The sequence below is a fragment of the Cucurbita pepo genome, chromosome 20 (assembly GCF_057944985.1).
Source record: "Cucurbita pepo subsp. pepo isolate OVF chromosome 20, ASM5794498v1, whole genome shotgun sequence".
NCBI classification, from domain to species: Eukaryota; Viridiplantae; Streptophyta; class Magnoliopsida; order Cucurbitales; family Cucurbitaceae; genus Cucurbita; species Cucurbita pepo.
This window is the reverse complement of record NC_141817.1, coordinates 9,740,456-9,761,436: the sequence shown is the minus strand read 5'-3', so window position 1 is coordinate 9,761,436 and position 20,981 is coordinate 9,740,456. Positions and strand designations below refer to the sequence as shown.

The 20,981-nt window shown below is 38.7% G+C and overlaps 3 protein-coding genes across 5 annotated transcripts; 1 reads left to right on the top strand and 2 right to left on the bottom strand.

Annotated features, from left to right (window-relative positions):
• Positions 1-79: 79 nt before the first annotated feature.
• Positions 80-8,068, bottom strand: LOC111784515 (actin protein 2/3 complex subunit-like protein). 3 transcript variants are annotated; one of them, XM_023665191.2, is made up of 12 exons: positions 7,847-8,068; positions 7,421-7,592; positions 7,289-7,351; positions 7,076-7,181; positions 4,769-4,873; positions 4,605-4,681; positions 4,406-4,511; positions 3,263-3,335; positions 2,938-3,129; positions 1,865-1,985; positions 437-661; positions 80-352 (listed from the first exon to the last, which is right to left on the bottom strand). In XM_023665191.2, the coding sequence occupies exons 1-12, from the start codon at positions 7,918-7,920 to the stop codon at positions 305-307; spliced, it is 1,362 nt and encodes a 453-aa protein (XP_023520959.1). In that variant the 5' UTR covers positions 7,921-8,068; the 3' UTR covers positions 80-304. The 3 variants fall into 3 exon arrangements, with proteins under 3 accessions (XP_023520959.1, XP_023520957.1, XP_086976488.1); XM_023665189.2 differs by having other exon boundaries at positions 4,406-4,523; positions 7,847-8,067; XM_087120362.1 differs by having other exon boundaries at positions 4,406-4,523; positions 4,605-4,873.
• A 1,709-nt stretch (positions 8,069-9,777) lies between these two features.
• On the bottom strand, positions 9,778-12,383 carry LOC111784522 (protein NUCLEAR FUSION DEFECTIVE 4-like). The gene is made up of 2 exons (XM_023665193.2): positions 11,954-12,383; positions 9,778-11,337 (listed from the first exon to the last, which is right to left on the bottom strand). Exons 1-2 carry the CDS (start codon positions 12,381-12,383, stop codon positions 10,052-10,054), a joined length of 1,716 nt encoding a protein of 571 aa, XP_023520961.2. The 3' UTR covers positions 9,778-10,051.
• Positions 12,384-14,847: 2,464 nt separating this feature from the next.
• Positions 14,848-16,643, top strand: LOC147786535 (protein NUCLEAR FUSION DEFECTIVE 4-like). Its single transcript, XM_087120501.1, has 2 exons — positions 14,848-15,241; positions 15,316-16,643. The coding sequence occupies exons 1-2, from the start codon at positions 14,848-14,850 to the stop codon at positions 16,641-16,643; spliced, it is 1,722 nt and encodes a 573-aa protein (XP_086976627.1).
• The last annotated feature ends 4,338 nt before the right edge of the window (positions 16,644-20,981 follow it).

Below are 20,981 nucleotides of genomic sequence, written 5' to 3'. Positions count from 1 at the left end.
GGCTAGGTCAGCTAATGACCTAATACTACACAAGTTAATCAAACAACGTTTTTAACTTGATTCAAGATTTGGCCCAAACTGTTCTCAATAATGTTTTTTATACGAATGATGATCCATTCCAAGAAAACAAACTCAGCAACTTAATGAAGTGGATATTTTAAGTGGAAAAAGGGACAAAAAGAGCATTCTGTAGGCTGTACAATCTAAACTAATTGGACCTGTTCATAAGTTCTTAGCAGTTCATGTGAGTCAGCAAGCAAAAGCAGAGCCAGAGATGATACTCAGAACACCTACCCATCAAACGCTATTCCTCAAAAGAGCTTTGCAAGATATATGAAGCTTTGTTACGAACCTGAAAGTGCAAAGAGGTGTTAACAATCAATCCTTCATTCATTTCAAGTCAATTTCAAGTCAAGATTGTGAGAGTTTTCCACACCTTTGATGCATACGACCTCAAATCCGTACTCGCGATTTGGCACGAGCATTTTCTGAGAAACAAACCCCACATTTCGCATATTAACGGCTTCCCGTCTAACATTCGACTACCGACGAGCCAGTTCTCCGTCAACACCAAGTAAATATACAGCTTAAATAGGTCACAACTTTTGTCTTTCACAGTCATGGAGGTAAGTACTCTCAAAACCTCTTCTTCATTAGTAGCCTGTTTAAATCATAACAACTAGTTTTAGCCTTCAACTTTAAAACCAAATATAGTAAGTTAAAGGTTGATTAAATGGTTGCAGGTTCTCACCATTTTCATTTTCTTTTTATATTCACGAGTAGTCGAGCTATACTTATGCACATCTCGAACTCTGGGGAATTGATCTAATAATCTTGTTGAAGAACAAGATCTTTAGATAATTCAAGAACCTCAAAAACGATATGGAATCAACCCAAGGAAAAGTTTTGGAACGGATTATCTTTGTAACAGACCAAGCACACTTATAAAGAATGTTTCCACACCCTTATAAAGAATGTTTCGTTCCCCTCTCAAACCGACGTGGGATCTCACAATCCACCCCCCTTTAGGGCCTAGCATCTTCGCTAGCACTCGTTCCCTTCTCCCATCGATGTGGGAACCCCCAATCCACCTCCTTCGAGACCTAGCGTCATTGCTGGCACACCGCCTCATGTCTACCCCCCTTCAAGGCTCAGCCTCCTCATTGGTACATCGTCCGGTGTCTAGCTCGGATATCATTTGTTATAGCTCACCGCTAGCAAATATTGTCCTCTTTGGACTTTCCCTTTTGGGCTTTCCCTCAACGTTTTTAAAACACATCTGCTAGGGAGAGGTTTCCACACCCTTATAAAGAATGCTTTGTTCCCATCTCCAACTGATGTGGGATCTCACAATCTTGATGATTAAGATCAAGATCAAGAATAAAGAAAACTCGTGATTCGAATCACTTCACAAGAGGTTTGATCAACACTACTTGAATGACTCTAGCATGCAAATCTAAATACAAGAAATGCAAAGGAACAAACTCATGGCTTAAGAAGCATAATATGCAACTTTCATTTTAATATCCAAAACCCTCGTACTAAAGCCAACATGAATGGTTATTTATAATCTTGAAATAAACCTTAAGTAACCTATGGTCGATTGAAAGGTTGTAACTCTCGTGCCCGTCAAACCATAATGACTTAAAACCTTAAAAATAATACTCTAAAATTGAAAAATAGAATGAAATCTCCCTAAATCCAAACATATAGGGTACAACCTTGTCGTCCACCATAAAGTGTTTGTGACATGATTAAAACACCTTATTTCGTATCAATGTGGTTGCTAAAAACTTAACGATATTAAATATTAGGTAGATGGCTATCATAACTTGAACATGCTAATTTTTAGAAAAAGGATCACCTCATTTTCAAAGAAAATAAGAAGAATTTGATAGGCAACTGTACTCCTCAGATATTTACTGCGCTGATCAACTCCAGAAATGCATTCCACAGCTCGCAAACAGTTTAAATCCATTGGAATTCTGCAAAACCAGAACAGAGGCAGCAAAAAGAGTAGTTATGATACGGTTGTAGTTCACATTTGCATCAGGGGTGCAGGGCCAAAACTGAAAAACTGACCAAAACTAACCGAACCGAGTCACACGGTCTCTTTGAAGTATACGTGTCAAACGGTTCAGTTTTCTGAAGTGTAAAACCAAAAAACACTCTGTAACAGCTCAAGCCTACCGCTAGTAGATATTGTCATCTTTGGGTTTTCCCTTTTGGGCTTCCTCTCAAGGTTTTTAAAACGCATCTACTACGGAGAGGTTTCCACACCCTTATAAGAAATGTTTCGTTCTCTTCTCCAACCGATGTGTGATCTCACAATCCACCCTCATTCGGGGCCCAGCGTCCTCGTTGGCATTCGTTTCCTTCTCCAATCAATGTGGGACCCCCTAATCCACCCCCCTTCGAGGCCCAGCGTCCTCGTTGGCACTCGTTTCCTTCTCCAATCGATGTGGGACCCCCTAATCCACCCCCCTTCAAGGCCCAGCATCCTTGCTGGTACACAGCTTCGTGTTCACCCCCCTTCGAGGCTCAGCCTCCTTGCTGGCACATCGTCCGGTATCTGGCTCTGATACTATTTGTAACAGACAAGCCCACCACTAGCAGATATTGTCCTCTTTGGGCTTTCCCTTTTGAACTTCCCCTTAAGGTTTTTAAACCGCGTATGCTAAGGAGAGGTTTCCACACCCTTATAAGGAATGTTTCGTTCTCCTCCCCAACCGATGTGGGATCTCACACACTCAATTGACTTGGATTACATAGATTTTGTTAGTTTTGGTCCGTTTTTGAATAATTGGTTTCGATGCCACTTTCAAATTTTTCTTAACCATACATGTCCGTTTTACCAAAAACCGAACCAAACAGATCGTCATAAGCCTTTAATTTGTATACCCTAGATTCTTTACATAGCAAGGACAAGTCTAATACCTGGAGACGAGAGTTTTGGCTATATTGTCACAACATGCCTTCCAATCTTCATCTGTGAAGTAACGGACGAGCGATTGCAGGCATTCACACAAGAGCACGGTTACCCCTCGAAACTGGCGGTCTAGAAATAAACAAAGAACGGCTTCAGCTAGCCGCTCGACTTCAGAGGATGTAAATATATGCTTTCTCATCCTGAAAAAAAAAAAAAAAAAACAGATACATTCATGGAACAATAGCCACATTATGTTACAAGATTCAAAATTTCAATGAACGCCAAAGGCACGAGTTAAAACTCGCAAACTTTTCCAAAAAAATACTGACTTACTTGGTTTGACAACAAACAGTAACAAATTTGATCCAAGCCCTTATATTCTGCGGTGGCCCTCCACGTCCAGAGCCTAACAATAGTCCATAACTTGTGTAAGGAAGACTAAGGAAACTATAACACAAATGGCAAAGGCTTGAGGGGTTCCTACATGACTTTTGAAGTATGCCTTTATATGACAATCCCAAAATATAGCAACTCATACACACATGGAAAAGAAGTTAAGACAAAGAGTACCATATGGAAGAACTTGTTCTAAAAAGTATGGTCCTTATGGCCCTGTTTGATAATGGTTTCGTTTTAAGTTTCTCGTTTTTGAAATTTATGCTTGTTTCTTCCTAATTGCCCGATTACGGTTTTAACCATTCTTAAAGAAAACTTGTATTTCTAAAATTCTAAAAGAAAAACAAGTTTTTGAAAACTACTTTAGCATGAGGTTGTTTCTTTATAATAGTGTGGAAACCTCTCCTTAATATATGTATTTTAAAACCATGAAGTTGACGACGATATGTAACGGACCAAAGTGGACAATATCTGTTAGCGGTGAGCTTGGGCTATTACAAATGGTATTAGAACAAGACACCGGGCGGTGCGCCAGCGAGGATGCTGGCCTCCAAGGAGGGTGGATTGTAAGATCCCACGTTGGTTGGAGAAGGGAATAAAGCATTATTTATTAGAGTGTGGAAACCTCTCCCTAACAGACGCGTTTTAAAATCATGAGACTGACGGCGATCCGTAACAGGCCATGTAGAGTTTGAATTCTTTTAACCTGGTTAACTTTGAGGTTAGTTCGAGTAATTCGGTCGTTGAACTTGGATTTAGGCATTTTTATGGTTGATTTTGGGTGTTTTGTTACAATCTCTTTTATCTCAAGTGGTACAAATGAAAAAAAGATCATACAGAAAATTCAAACATATTATCAATGCAGCAAGCAAAGGTAGTGCATCAGCAACCCAAAAACAAAGTATGACCATTACCAAAAAGATTGGTCATTCCAAGTTCTAAATATTTTTCTAAAGCATTAATAGCAATCTTGAGTTTTTATGGAACAAATACGAAAACTCGGAGCGAAAACAAACAACCCTTCATAATGTTTCATATTTTTTTCCCTTGGATATGAAGTTTGGTGTCAAAGAAGTTTACCATTGTGAACAAATCCAGGTTTTAATGAGCATTCAAATCTATATCCATAAGTCTCAAGAGCTTCTCCTAACTGAGCATAGGTTGGAAACCACTCGATTCGGAGATGCTGTTGATTTACCTTGTTAAGAATTATAGATAAGCCTCAAAATTGATAAACGAAAATAAATAAAAACCATGTGGTCAAAGGAAAAAGAGAGACCTCATTTGTTGTTAACATGATATCCCTCCAGAAATCACAAGCAGATGTACTTAGTTCTTCTCTTGATGAATATAACACTGAAATATCAAAATAAACATATAAAAAAGAAGTAATGATACTGTTTGGAGTTCCATAAACATGACTGAAACAATAGATGAACTCACTTAAATTGAAAGTCCATATGGCAAGAGGTTTTTCTACACGATTCGTCACAGAAACGAGCGTTGAAAGCCAACCGTTTACCAATAAACCTTCAAGGAAAGCTTCACCTGTAAGAACATATCAAATAAATATTATCAGTAACTTATTTAATTAGTTTTTGATAGGCTTTAGAGTTTAAGAAACATCATGGTTTTCCTTTCTTTTCTTCTATTTTGTATGAAAATGAATGAAATTCTATAAGAATGTATATAACTAAGGAGCATTACAAAAGTATTGGATAAATTATAGATGAGTGTTAATAAAAAGCAGAACTGCAAGACAATTACTCTATTTCCTCGACTTTTTCTACAACCCACCACCCACAAGCTGCTCGACCAAGGGGGAGAGGAGTGAACTCTCATTCATCTTGAGTCCCCCTTCAAACACTGTCAAGAAGAGGGGGGACTTCTTTATCATTTTTTCCTGTTCTTTCTAGAAAAAAAACGAAGGGCCAAAGATCATTCGAAATTTCTTTCAACCAAAAGTACGGCTCCCATGAGAATCTAAGCATCTCTTAAAAATTATCCCACGACTTCACTCTCAAAGGACAGTTATGAGATCTCACAGCGGTTGGAGAAGAGAATGAACCATTCTTTATAAGAGCGTCGAAATCTCTCCCTTGCAGACGCGTTTTAAAAACCTTGAAGGGAAGCCCGAAAGGAAAAGCCCAAAGAGGACAATATCTGCTAGCGGTGGACTTGAGCTATTACAAATGGTATTCGAGGCAGACATTGGGCGATGTGCCAGCGAGGTGGCTAAGCCCTGAGGGGGGGGTGGACATGAGGCAGTGTGCCAACAAGAACGTTGGACCTCGAAGGAGGTTGGATTGGGAGGTTCCACATTGATTGGAGAAGAGAACGGGTACCAACAAGGACGTTGGGCCCCGAAGGGGAATGGATTGTGAGATCCCACATCGGTTGGAAAGGAGAACGAAACATTTTTTTATAAGGGAGTGGAAACCTCTTCCTAGCAGACGCGTTTTAAAAACTTTGAAGGAAAGCGTGAAAAGAAAAATCCAAAAAGGACTATATCTATTAGCGGTGAGTTTGAGCAAAGTATCATAATACAGTGCAAGTCTTCTTGCCTTCTCTCAAAGGATGCACTTACGATAATAGAGACAAGGAAAGGTGGCTTCTTTGAATTCTATTTATAGATAATATAATGTAGCCTCCTAAGCAACAACTCTCATGCAAAGAAATGGACTTCTGAACCTCCACATCAGGCCCTCAAGTCCTTTATTGCATTAACTTTCAGAGTAAATCTACCAGAGAGCTTTAAGGAACCAAACAGAGTCCCCATTACCTGAAATAGTATGATACCATCTAAAGAAGGAAAAGGAAAATTCAACAAACATCCATATTATCTTAGCACTTATCTTTAAAACAATATTATCTTAGCACAAAGTTTTAGTGACAAAATCCAGAAATAGTTGCGAAAGGGAACTCCAAGAGCCGTAATTAATACATATGTTTATTTGTACTCTGCTCAACCAAACCAATTCAAGCTATATTTACTAACAACGATAGAGTCCTAGGCTTGTTAGAAACCACGACTCTCCACAATGGTATGATATTGTCCACTTTGAGCCTAAGCTCTCATGGCTTTCTTTTTTGTTTCCCCAAAAGGCCTCATACCAATGAAGATATATTCCTTACTTATGTCATGATCAACCCCTTAATTAGTCGATGTGGGACTTCTCACCCAACAATTCTCAACAATCCTCCCCTCGAACAAAATACAACATAGAGCTTCCCCTAAGACCTATGGAGCCCTCGAATAGCCTCCCCTTAATTGAGGCTTGACTCCTTCTCTGGAGCACTCAAAGAAAGGACACTTGAGTCACTTTTGACTACACCTTTGAGGCTCACAACTTTTCTGTTCGACATTTGAGGATTCTATTGACATAGCTAAGTTAAGGGCATGATTCTGATACCATGTTAGAAACCACAACTCTTCACAATGATATGATATTGTCGACTTTGAGCATAATCTCTCATGGCTTTGTTTTTTGTTTCCCCAAAAAGCCTCATACCAATGGAGATGTATTCCTTACTTATAAACCCATGATCAACCCCTTAGTCAACTATTTTTTATATAAAAAAGATGTGGAGGAAACAAAAATTGAACTCTATAACTTTAGTATTTATTATACAAGATCAAAATAGTGATGGGTATAAAATAACTCAATTAACAAAAACTATAAAAAAAAAAAAAAAATTAGTACATGATTGGAGAGATTAGGAGAACTCAAACATAAAGGAAATACACACCTTTCTCCACGGTGAGATTCACCAAAGAGTTAACTTCATTATTCAGGAATGTTTGCAAAAGGTAGCAATTTTTGAGTTCAGGACTTTGTAATGCTGGTGGGGGTTTCTGCAATTTACATGCATAGAAACTCAGCTTCACAAAGAAGACCTCTCATATGAAGATATTTTAGACAATCAAAAGCATATAAGAAGCTGTAATGTTGAACCGAAAACCTGTTCTCCAAAAACGTTTAAGCCCCATATGGATGTATCTTCCTCACCTCCCAATTGATTCATCTACACAAAACATTCTCCCATCATTAGTGAAAGAAGGCTGATAATTCTTGGTCGCCAGGCATAATTTACCTTATTTTGGCATTCATCAACAACTTGGGACACCACAGCCTCTTTGCCAAAGTCCTCATCGTCTGAATCGTACTTCTTTTTCTTCTTTGCCTGTTTAGATTCTTTCTCAACGAGTTTGCATTTATCCTTGTAATGATCAGTGAGAAGATCATCTAACCCGATAATCTTTTTCCTAATTGGTAAAAATATAGACATCAAAGGCCATTGGTGCTCAGAGAGCTAAGAACAATCAGCAGAACGGCTATTTCTTAGCTTCCTTTATAGAGTAAATATGCTACTATTGGAATTGCAACACAAATTTGAATGGAAAATAGTATGGAAACGAGAACCCAGATGAAATTAGAAATGAAAAGAGAAACCCATGTCAAAATTATGAAAAAGAAAACACGAACTAAAGGATTTGGGTGATTTCGGAGAGAATGAAACCTCTTCTTGAGAGAAACAGGGGAACTGAGGAGTGGGTCTTCCGACTCGAAGTCTAGCGGACCATCCATTTCCATGGCTTTCAACTAGTCGCTCGCTCTCCAGGCATTCAACGAGGCTCCGGAATTTGAAACAAAAGCGCCAAAATGGAAGCGAACAAGGCACTCCAATGGCGCGTCACAAGTTGAACATTGGCTTCGCCCAAGTGCCCGCTTTTTTTTTTTTTCTCTATTTATTTATTTTAGCTATTTTTTTCTCTCTAAATTTCGTGAGTTTCAAAATGGATTCCGTTGATTATTACATTTTTGGTATCCATTTCTAAAGTTAGAAGGCAAGGAAATTTGGAATTAGATAAAACCTTGGTTAGGGCCAACCAAGTAAGTGGTCTTATTATCGACATGATTAGAAGTTGATGCTTGTATGATGACATGTGGCTCGTGGTTTTGCACGTGTCATATGCTTGATATATGTAAAATGTTTGTAGATTATATGACTAAGATGTGTTTATGAAAAACTATGATATGTTTATAAAATGATATAACTATGATATTTCTGCGATATGATATGTTAATGTTATGAACGTGTTATGATGTGATGTGCTGATGATATGATATATGTTATGGTGTAACACGTTTGACGATATAATACATGTTGTGACATGCTTTATGAAATGATACGCGCTATGATATAATATGATATGTTGAAAGATATGTTATGTGCATGATATGAATGATACGACATTCAACCCCGATATATGTCTTAAAGGCTATGTGGTAAAATGATATGAAATAAAGGAAAATAGAAGAGGTTGTTATACATGATTCAATGAATAAGAATATTGGGACCCGTGCATCATTGTATATTACATGCATTGGGGAATCTCCCATTTTACGATGGTATGGACACGTACGTTATGAGACAGGAAAACGATCATTATTTTATCATAATGCTGCAATGATCACTATTCCTACTGTGTGTTTGATAACAGCACCAAAGAATGCTAATCCGACCAATCCGACCAGGAAAGAGGTCTAGGAGGTGTGCGAACCAACTGATAGGTCTATACTTGCACGTGTGGGGGCGTGTGTAGAATAGTAAATACACATCCAATTACCTGCTTAGGATAGTCGCCAAAGAGAATGCAGATTTAAATCACAAGTCCCACTCATGCATCTAACCCCAATTGTGGACCACTTATATTCCTTAAAATACTCAAGCTATGTATTATTTCTACTTTAGGTAAAGACAAGACACCCTTGAACGGTTGACGATGCCATCGCAAGTGGAGAGCATGACACATACATAAGCGACTTAAGGTAGGTTAGAATAGAGTGTTTTTACTTTTAATGTTTATTTATTTAGTATTTCATTATATTGTTTTAAAGACATTTTTGAACACGTAAGTTAATAACAATGTTTTATGATGAAGTTTCAAATAATTATTTTCGTATAAAATAATTACATTATATATACAGAAGCGACTTAAGGCTAGGTAAAATCTAGGTAAAATAATTATTTTCAAATAATCATTAATATCCTTAATTAAAAAAAAACATTAAAAAACCTTTAAACTTTTTAAAACACCAACATTTTAAAAAATTTCGAAAATACTTTTATTGTCAGTACCACATTTCAAAAATACTAATAAACTTGCCGAGATAATTTATGAGGTGTGATAGATAATTTTTATCCATATATTGTATTGATCGTAAGTGGTGTTTGCTATTTTTAAAATTTCATGAGTAAAGGGTATTTTAAAAATACTATTAAAAATTTAAAAATATTTTTAAAATAAAAAAAACGAACCGTAAACGTATTTTTTAGATTTGTTTAAGTTCAAGGATGTTACATAGAATTTTTTTGAAAATTTATGTGTAATTTTGAGAGAAAGTATAAACTTTGAAAATATTTTTATTAATTTAGCCTAATCCAAATATACAAGTTGAAGAGAAACTAAGATGAGATTCGTAAAAGGAAGAACCAATAATAAGAAGACGAGCTCTCGATATGAACAAAACTTAATTCACAAAATAACTTCAATGATCGTAGACTGAGATCACCGAGGCTATACATTTACATTTACATTTTCATTACGATACAGAGAAATGAGGTTGCCAAATTTGGAACGGGTGCATCCCACATTCTTCAGTTGAGTTCAAATCGAGTGCACGTTGAAAGAATTCGATATCCAACCCAACTTAACCCAAATCACGACTTGATATTAATGCTATGTTTGTCAACAAGTAAATTGCCAATCCTCGTCCTCTTCTCATCGAGAGTATAAAACTCCATTTTTGTCTTCAAAGACTCCATATCTTCTCTAAACTTCTTGTATATATCTCCTCTATAAAACTCCCTCGTCCTCTCCACCAAAATCAACGACACCAACGCTACAAAAAACGTCAACCCAGCTAAAATTACAAACGACTGTTCATAACAAGAATGGCCTTCGCAATGAAGCCCACCTATACCAGTGGAGGCCTTGGCCATCTCATCATAGAGCCTCCCAGTGACCATCACATTCAGAATATAAGACCCAATTGGGCAAAACAATTGGCCAAAATTAAACAACGTGGAGTAATGTTTCAGCCCAAAAAGCTCAGAAATCATGGCGAAATGCAATGGGACTTGAGCGCCCAATGAAAACCCAATAACAATGGATGCAATGTATAGCGAATCATTGAAGGGGAAGGCTACCAAAAGATGGCCAATGCAGGAAACCAAGAGGACAAGCGTGAGCATTAACGGCCTTGGGAATTTGAATTTCTCGAGTAAAATGTCAGAGACAAACCCAGAAAAGATTCTTCCGGCGAAGTTGAAAATACTAACCAGAACGATCAATGAGTTGATTGTTTCAGATGGGTAGCCATGGGATTCACCGATCTGGCGGAGATTGTCGATGGCGGTCAAGCTAGCGCCGACGCCGATTAGCATGGTGATGCATAAGATGAGCATATCGGCGCTGAAAATGGCTTGAGGAATGGTGTGGTCTTCTCCTCTGGAGGGTTTGTTGGAGGAAGAAGAAGGAGGATTTGGGGATGTTTGCGGCTGGTGAATCCCGATCGTCCGTTTGTTGAGATTCCATAGAACGATTTCTTCTCTAATGGCGATTAACAAGGGGAGAAGAAGCAGAGACGCGATGGCGGTGACGACGGCGGCGTGGGCGGATTGGTCGAATCGGATTCGTTTCTGGATGAAGATCAAGGCGGCGAGAAACAGAGCGAGAATGACGGAGACGCAGAGGAAGTGGACGAAGACTCTGAACTCGTTAGGGTGTTTGACGGCTTTGATTTCTCTGATGGTGGAGATGAAAATCAAAGAGATTAAAGAGGGGAGCCAGCCGAGTAGCAGAATTAGCGACCTGGTATCGTCGCCGTAAATGGCGGTGTAAATTTGTGTCATGATTGCTCCGCTTAGACCCACGAACCCCTTCGCAAGCCCCAACATTACCCCTCTTCTTTCCGGGAAGTTCTTCACGCACGTGACTAGCACGCCTGTTGCAGTTTCAACCAAAAACAAATTCCATTAAATTTTATACTTTCTCTCCAAAATATATTTCCATTTTTAAAAGTTTAAATCACATTTTATTTCAAAAATACTTAAATTTTATTAATTTTTTTTTTTAAATTTTTTAAAAATATGATTACTATTTAATAGCATTAACATTTTTTATTTTTATAAAACAAACTTAAATTAATGTTAATATCTGGGCGCCTAGCTCCATTTCCTCCCGACATTTTTTAAAAATTTAAAACTAAAGATTTTAAAAAGTTTAAGGATATTAATGAAATTTTTGAAATTTTAAATGTATTTTTTTAAAACAAAGTATTTCTTTAAAGGGTAATTTTTTAAAATATTTTTTAAAATTCATAGATTTATAGGAAGTAAAATTGAAAATTGAGTGTTGATTTTTTAAATCTCAAATATTTTAAATATTTATTACACAAAATTAAAAATTAAAAATTAAAAATTAAAAATTTTGAAAGTTAAAAAAAAAAAAAAATCAAATAATGGGGTATATTTATAATTTAATTATTAATTAATAAACTAATTAAAAGTTTATATTAATTTAATTTGTTTAATATTTTAATATTGATTCATAAGCGTTACCTGTATTGGCGAAATTCTGAGAGTTTGCACCGACCATAATGTAAAAACAAAAATACGCGACGGTGGGGTTGACAATTTTCCCGGTGACGCCTTGCCATATCTTGAAATAGCCGATGAAGTTTAAGGCGGCGCCGATGAGGAGAAGGACCCAAGTCGGCGCCACCTCCGCCAGAAGGCCGGCGACAATGCCAACATTGGATCCCAGGTCTTTGTAAAATCCAATCTTATTGAGCGTCGTTTGGTCGCATTGGAGCGTCGTTTTGATGTCTCTAGAGTAATAAGCAAACAAATAAACTCCGCCGGCGCCGGCCATAACAAGAAACGAAGCGAAAAGAGAAAACCACCGCCCCGCCACCACTTGTCGGACAAAACTGCCAAGCTCTCCACTCCCAATTCCGGCATTGGAGCTCGGCGTTGCTGATACAATCATTTTGTAAGGACGGTAATGATCAGTTCGAGATCTTTACAATGAAATTTAATTTGAATTTTACAATGAATTTAATTTGAATTTTACATTTCATGTTTATGTGTATATATATATATAAAGCTTATGAACTGTGATGAACACTAAATGGCTAATTTTAGTAGGAAAAAGAAGGCAAATGAAATAACAAAACATAGGTCGTTAGAAAAAAAACAACACCCTTTTCAAGAAACTACAACAATAATAGCTTAGAATTACTTAATGAAATAACGGTTCAAATAACCGACCCTGATTCAAAACGACGACGGTGTCAACCATAAAGATATAGATATCGAGATTTCAATTTAATAGATATAAGGGTAGATACATTGATATCAACGAATACTACTATAAATCAATCTTTTTTTTTAAAAAAAATATATTTAAATTAATAATTAAGATTTTTTAACATCCATATAGTGATACTTATTAATGTTTTTTGGGTATTTATAAAAAATATCGAAGACGTTTATTAATTCTTAATATAGATGTTCAACCTCGTAATGAAATAATCCTCAAATAATTGACCCTCAAAAGCTACAGTTATAAAGCTCTCGAATCAAAACGACGTCGGTATCAACTATGAAAATATTGATATCGAGATTTCAATTTAATAGATATAACGGTAGATACATTGATATCAATGGATACTACTACAAATCAATTTTTTATTTAAGCAATTATTGAAATTAATAATCAAGATGTAACATGCAAAAATAAAGGAAATTAGCTCACATAAAAATAAGCTGCCCAGGAAAGATCGAAAGGATCAAAAGGGAAGAAATTAAAGGATTAAGCAAGAAGAAGGGAGTTAATCAAGTCACTTCTATACCCTAACAAGTAATCTTAAGGAGTTAAAGACCTTTGAAAAAGGATCGGAAAGGAAAAAGTAAGTAAAAAGGGCAAAAATGTCATTTTTTTAATTATCAAGAATCTTTCTCGATTTTTAATTCCTTATCTGGAAGGAATTTCAAGAGTGAAAAATGAACAATTAACGAAGAACTTTTAGAAAAATTATGGATTTTTCGAAAAAAAAATAATAATAAAATATTCAAAAAGTGAAAAATTACCAAAATACCCCTAGAAGAATGGATAATTACACAAATGCAACTCTGATCAGAATCAAAGCATCTACTGTGACCATTGAATCTCTTCCAAAATTGAATAGGATCTTGAACATACATCATCACATCCAATGGCGGGTTCCTACATCAAAACAATACACCTATTCCCCATAAATCTTGAGAGACAAAGAATTACGTGAACTCAATTTAGTTACTTCACAAAAACGGTAGCTCATATATCATCACATCGAACGACTGGTTCTTTCATCAAGTCGGTAAAATTAAGCACCATCAATCTTAACTTACAAAAAAAAAAATCATATGAACTCAATTTGGTTCCTTTACCAAGACGGTAGAGTTATTCACGTATTAGAATAATCAAAGTTCCTTTACCAAGACGATAAGACTAGAATTAGATTACCTATTATGATCAAAGACCTAGAAGCAAGATTTGGAATCTAAATCGAGTCACTCCACAATCGAACTTTGATCAAAGCTTGATTGAATGCTCGGATGCAATCTACCATAAGAATTACTTGAAACTTAGAAACGGTAAAGTTGATGCTCGGATTTCTAAGAGGGAAAGTCTTAACTTGAGAGATCAATTTCATTCGTCACCCATCTGATTTTTACATAATAATTTGTGGATATTTATAGTCTGAAACACAAAAGTCATGATTTAATCTTGATCCCTCTAAATCTACATACAAAGCGAAGTCAATTCGATTATTTGATCCTTACAAACTTTATGAAATTAAAAATAATAAATAAAGTTTTCTAACCACTCATGAAACCGATGGTTGCAACTAATTTATCCTTTCAAATATTCACTTATAAAGCTACAAATGGTCATCATATGGTCATTTATGAATCGAATCAGCGTGTAACACATGAAATGATTGTTGAACCGAATCAATCCAATTTTGTAGACGAAGAATGAAGGGTCGTTGAATCTTGTTGGACTTGAATCATGTAGCAGATATAGTTGGAACATTAGTAACACCGTCATTCTTTGTGATTTGCCTGTAGGTGTTGTGATGAGAGTGTAGTGGTGGAGGAGTGAGAGTTGCCTTTTTTTGGGCAACTATCTGGTCCCTATCTTTTTGTGTACTAAAATTAGGCATGAGAGATGTCCCCAAGAAGCATCACAGTTCATAAGCCTTCTGTAATCATTTGAGTTTAGCTGTCCAACTAAGTATGGTTAAATTTATTACCCATTGTTCCACGTATATAAACATGAAAGAGCAGAAACCAAATGATTGTGCAAATCCCATGCTTACACTCCCTTCGCTTCCTTCTCCTCTTCTTAATTCTACGAAATCAAACAAATGGTTGTATCATCAACAATACCCATCTGCCATGGCAGAATGGAGAGCGCACAATTCTCCAACTTCGCTCGCCAGGTGGTGGTGGGGCGATGGTTCTCTCTCTTTGCCTCCTTCCTTGTAATGACGAGCGCCGGTGCATTTTACCTTTATGCTTACTTTCCCGAACACATTAAAGAAACGCTCCAATGTGACCAAACAACGCTCAACAAGATTAGCTTCTACAGAGACATTGGATCAAACACCGACATTGTCTCTGCCCTCCTGGTTTACATTGCGCCCTCTTGGATCCTTCTCCTCATCTCCTCCGCCCTCAACTTCATCGGCTACTTCAAGATATGGCAAGCCGTGGTCGGACAAATTGTGCACCCAACTGTTGAGTACTTCGGTGTTTACATTGCAATCGCCGGAAACTCTCAGATTTTAGCCAATACAGGTGAGAATTGAATTAAGCTTCAAAATAATGTCTCCTAATTAGCATACCTCATGATTCTTGTTCTGTTTCAACAGTGGTGCTAGTCATATGCGTGAGGAACTTCCCTGAAAGAAGAGGGGTGATATTGGGGCTTTTGAAGGGCTTCTTAGGCCTAGGAGCGGCTGTACTGACACAAGTATACCTCGCCATTTATGGCCATGATACCAAGTCTCTGATTCTGTTCATTGCCTGGTGCCCATCCTTGATTACTCTGTTTTTTGCCTTCTCAATCAGGGAAGTCAAAATTGTGAAACACCCACATGAGTTCAGAGTTTTCATTCAGATTCTATGCATCACCCTCGTTTTAGCTTTGTTTCTCACAGTGTTGACCATCGCTGAGCAAATGGTTCAATTCGATCAATTAGCCTACACTTTTGTGGTGGTTGCAATCATTGGTTTGCTTGTTCTTCCATTGCTCATAGCCATTAGAGAAGAAATGGTTCAGCTGAATCTTAACAACATGACCAAATTTGAAAAATCCCAATCAAAACCTCAAAGACCCATCCATGCAATTTCGCATAACCAAAATCATGGAAACTCACATTATTCAAACATTTTCAACAAACCCGAAAGAGGAGATGATTACACAATTCTTCAAGGATTTTTCAGCATTGACATGCTCCTCATATGCCTAACAATATCAATTGGGTTCGGCTCAAGCCTTACAGCCATGGACAACCTCGGCCAAATCGGAGAATCCCAAGGATACTCCACTCAATCCGTCAATGCAATGGTCTCCATCATCAGCATTTTTAACTTCGTTGGAAGAATCTTTTCTGGGTTTGTTTCAGAAATCCTGCTCGAGAAATACAAATTTCCCCGCCCGTTGATGCTGACTCTAACCCTTTTGGTGTCGTGCATTGGTTTCTTGTTGGTGGCCTTCCCCTTTCATAATTCGCTCTACATTGCATCAATCCTAATTGGGTTTTCTTTTGGGTCTCAAGTTCTATTGGATATCACCATGATTTCAGAGATTTTTGGTCTTGAACATTACGCCATGTTTTATAATATTGCGCAACTCTCTTGCCCGATTGGGACTTATGTTCTGAAGGTGTTAGTGGCTGGAAAGCTGTACGACGAGGAAATGAAGACATGGAGTGATTCAACAGAGTATATATGCCATGGGGAACAATGTTACAGAAGTTCTTTCACGTTTTTGACTGGGATATCGCTGTTGGGGGCTGCAATATCGTTGATTTTGGTGAAGAGAACGAGGGAGTTTTATAGAGAGGATATATACAAGAAGTTTAGGGAAGATATGGATTCTTTGAAGGAGGAAGTGGAACTTTACCCTCATGATGTGCGGCAGCCTGAAGTTGAAAGCATACATGTTCACCAAGAAGGTACCATTATCAAGAAGTGATGTATACATATATAACTCTATTGCTTCTTCAACTATGCCACTGTGCCCAAGATATAAGCCTCATCTTTTACCTTATTTACAAACATCTCTGGTTCATATGAGAAGGTGGGTTTCATCGAAACAGAGTTATCGGAGAAGAGGGCTGGTCGAATGAAATAAGGAGCTTGTTTTTCCACCTGGGGGAGATCAAATAGGTACTTAAATGACTGTTTGTGCATTCCATACTCTCCTGCTTTGTAAACATTGTTACATTTAATTATTGAATCTCTTTTGAAAGAATAGCTAAATGTTAAGGCGTTCTTGAATAACATTTCCTTTTTTTTGTATTTAGAGATTTGTGCTAGTTTTTCACGTTTATAAAATGTCACGACCCAATATTTTACTACAGACCATGGTTATAATGGTTATATATATATATAGTAAAGCTATATATGGTAAAGTTATATCCTATATATGGTAGATGGCTAAATCTGGTAAAGCTATATATAGTAAACTAAACCATATATATATGTCGTCCGTAGAGCTTTGAAAATGTACTTTCTATTCTCTGTATTCTCTCTTGTTGTACATACCTGAAGTCATCAATAAATACCTGAAATCATCAATAAAAAAAATCCTTTTAGCCAGAGTTCTCCTTGTAATTTTCTCTATCCCATTCTTTGTGTTCATCTAGATCGAGCATGTGCATTGTTGTGCGATCCTAACAACTGGTATCAGAGCTAACAACTGGTATCGATCCCAACAACCATGACTAATGACAACACACGAATGCACAAAATAATTTAAATATGCAATAGAAAAAATCTTTTAATTCCAATAAATTTTTCGAACGACAAACAAACAAAACACTTGACAGTTTGGAAACAAATTTCGAAAGAATGCAAATACAAAATAAGGATTGGACTAACGCCCCGGGACAAACCATTCCTCTGTGACAATCCCCGTCTCCATCACGCCTGCCCTTGACCGACGCCTCGCGCTCCTGAAAAAGGAAAACATAGCAAGGATAAGTATAAAAATTATACTAAGTAAGCCACCTACTTGTAGGCTCTCTTCGCATCCTAACTTAACAGGTTCCCACGGTCTCCTAATTCGGTTCTAGGACATATGGTTCTAATCTTAGTCCCTTGGGCTTCACCGGTTCATCGTCCTTTCATTAGATACCTAAAGGTTCCTTATGCCCAGCTGTTATGGTCGGTATCTCTTTGTGAAGCGCTACCTTTACATGGCTATCTGGGACTACATGGTATCTAGCCTAGGATTGTGATGTCCCACATTGGTTGAGAATGAGAACAAACCACCATTTATAAGGGTGTGGAAACCTTCCCCTAGTAGACGTGTTTTAAAGTCTTAAGGGGAAGCCCGAAAGGGAAAGCCCAAAGAGGACAATATCTGCTGGCGGTGGATCTGGGTCGTTACAAATGATATCATAGTAGACACGAGGCGGTGTGCCAGTAAGGACGCTGGGCCCCAAAGGAGGGTGGATTTGGGGGCGGTCCCACATCGATTGGAGGAAGGAAAGAGTGCCAGCGAGGATGCTGGGCCTTGAAGGGGGTGGATTGTGATGTCCCATATTGGTTGGGGAGGAGAACAAACCACCATTTACAAGGGTGTGGAAACCTTCCTCTAGCAAACGCATTTTAAAGCCTTGAGGGGAAGCCCAAAAGGGAAAATCCAAAGATATTAGAGCTAGACACCGGATGATGTGCCAGCCTTCTCGCTATTCCCCGAAGGCGGGTAGACATGAGACGGTGTGGCAGTAAGGACGCTGACCCCAAAGGGGGGTGGATTTGGGGGTGGTCCTACATCGATTGGAGGAAGGAAAGAGTGCTAGCGAGGACGCTGGGGCCCGAAGGGGGTGGATTGTGACGTCCCACATTGGTTGGGGAGGAGAACAAACCACCATTTATAAGGGTGTGGAAACCTTCCCCTAGCAGCGTGTCTTAAAACCTTGAGGGGAAGCCCGAAAGGGAAAGCCCAAAGATATCAGAGCCAGACACCGGACGATGTGCCAGCCTTCTCGTTGTTCTCCGAAAGGGGGTAGACATGAGGCGGTGTGCTAGTAAGGACACAGGGCCCCAAAGGGGGTAGATTTGGGGGCGGTCCCACATCGATTGGAGGAAGGAAAGAGTGCAAGCGAGGACGCTGGCCCCGAAGGGGGTGGCTGGGCCCCAAAGGGGGTGAATTTGGGGGCAATCCCACATCGATTGCAGGAAGGAAAGAGTGCTAGCGAGGACGCTAGGCCCTGAAGGGGGTGGATTGTGATGTCCCATATTGGTTGGGAGGAGAACAAACCACCATTTATAAGGGTGTGGAAACCTTCCCCTAGCAGACGCGTTTTAAAGCCTTGGGGGAAAGCCCAAAGATATCAGAGCCAGACACCAGACGATGTGCCAGCCTTCTCGTTGTTCCCCGAAGGGGGTAGACACGAGGCGGTGTGCCAGTAAGGACGCTGAACCCCAAAGGGGGGTGGATTTGAGGGCGGTCCCACATCGATTGGAGGAAGGAAAGAGTGCCAGCGAGGATGCTGAGCCCCAAAGGGGGTGGATTGTACATTGGTTGGGGAGGAGAATAAACCACCATTTACAAGGGTGTGGAAACTTTCCCCTAGCAGACGCTGGCCCCAAAGACGCTGGGCCCCGGGGTGGATTGTGATGTCCCACATTGGTTGGGGAGGAGAATAAACCACCATTTACAAGGGTGTGGAAACTTTCCCCTAGCAGACGCTTGCCCCAAAGGGGGGTGGATTTGGGGGCGGTCCCACATCGATTGGAGGAAGGAAAGAGTGCCAGCGAGGACACTGAGCCCCAAAGGGGGTGGATTGTACATTGGTTGGGGAGGAGAATAAACCACTATTTACAAGAGTGTGGAAACTTTCCCCTAGCAGACGCTTGCCCCAAAGGGGGGGTGGATTTGGGGGCGGTCCCACATCGATGGGAGGAAGGAAAGAGTGACAACGAGGACGCTGAGCCCCAAAGGAGGTGGATTGTGATGTCCCACATTGGTTGGGGAGGAGAATAAACCACCATTTACAAGGGTGTGGAAACTTTCCCCTAGCAGACGCGTTTTAAAGCCTTGAGGGGAAGCCCGAGAGAATAAACCACCATTTACAAGGGTGTGGAAACTTTCCCCTAGTAGACGCGTTTTAAAGTCTTGAGGAGAAGCTCGAAAGAGAATGTCCAAAGATGACAATATCTGCTAGCGGTAGACGCGTTTTAAATCCTTGAGGGGAAGCTCGAAAGAGAATGTCGAAAGAGGACAATATCTACTAGCGGTGGACGCGTTTTAAAGTCTTGAGGGGAAGCTTGAAAGAGAAAGTCTAAAGAGGACAATATCTGCTAGTGGTGGACGCGTTTTAAAGCCTTGAGGGGAAGCCCGAAAGAGAAAGTCCAAAGAGGACAATATCTGCTAACGGTGGACGCGTTTTAAAGCCTTGAGGGGAAGCCCAGAAGAGAAAATCCAAAGAGGACAATATCTGCTAGCGGTGGACGCGTTTTAAAGCCTTGAGGGGAAGCCCGAAAGGGAAAGTCTAAAGAGGACAATATCTTCTAGCGGTGATTTGTGCTGTTACTTAAAAAGTAAAAGGAAATAAAAAGAAAATATAATAAAATTTTGGGAGAGATTTAAAATCAAACAACACCCCAATTAATAAATAAAAAAAATCAATAGAAGTATGTTCGAGTTTATTACATACGGGAAATGAGTTTGAAATACAATTTCAAAATAAAATAGAAAAGACCCAATGAAATATAGATGGACTGACGGCCAGGATGACCCCCCCTGTGACTGCACTGCTCTCAAACACTCTCCACCCTGACCAGTAGTCATTGAATACCTAGAAAAAGAAACGTGGAATGGAGTGAGTATAAATATACTCAATATACAGACCCCATAAGGGTGTGAAAGTTGTTCACCGGGTTCTGACTCTAAATTGAAGGGTAAATTTTTCGCAAAATAAAACAAACCAAATTTAAAACATAACATACATTATATTTATATTATATCAAAATAAAGTTTATACAAAGTATTTAATACACAATACAAGAGTTAAAGTACAAAATAAGGAACGACACAAGACATTTTAAAACGAAAGGGTTGAGGACGATGGGTGAGGTTTGTCTATGGCACTTGCTTCAGAGTCCTCTCCCGACCTCGACTAGCTCCTTATTACCTGAAAATAAAAATGGAGAATAAGGAATGAGTACAAAGACTCAGTAAGCAGCCTACTCGTATGCTCTTAATCGTGTCCTTGATATGCTAGGGTACAACACTTTTTTTTATCTTGTTCTTGTCTTTAGTACTTTGACCCATCATGACCCTAGATTACTCTCCATGATA

Bases quoted from the DNA above. Each gene is read 5' to 3' on its own strand.
- LOC111784515 (XM_087120362.1), bottom strand. From the start codon at position 7,920: ATGGAAATGGATGGTCCGCTAGACTTCGAGTCGGAAGACCCACTCCTC. The intron at 3,130-3,262 runs GTAAGTCAGTAT...TTTTTTTTTCAG, and splicing joins ACTGTTTGTTGTCAAACCAA to GATGAGAAAGCATATATTTA. The intron at 1,986-2,937 runs GTATTAGACTTG...CTGGTTTTGCAG, and splicing joins GCCAAAACTCTCGTCTCCAG to AATTCCAATGGATTTAAACT.
- LOC111784522 (XM_023665193.2), bottom strand. From the start codon at position 12,383: ATGATTGTATCAGCAACGCCGAGCTCCAATGCCGGAATTGGGAGTGGA. The intron at 11,338-11,953 runs GTAACGCTTATG...AAACTGCAACAG, and splicing joins TCAGAATTTCGCCAATACAG to GCGTGCTAGTCACGTGCGTG.
- LOC147786535 (XM_087120501.1), top strand. From the start codon at position 14,848: ATGGAGAGCGCACAATTCTCCAACTTCGCTCGCCAGGTGGTGGTGGGG. The intron at 15,242-15,315 runs GTGAGAATTGAA...CTGTTTCAACAG, and splicing joins TCAGATTTTAGCCAATACAG to TGGTGCTAGTCATATGCGTG.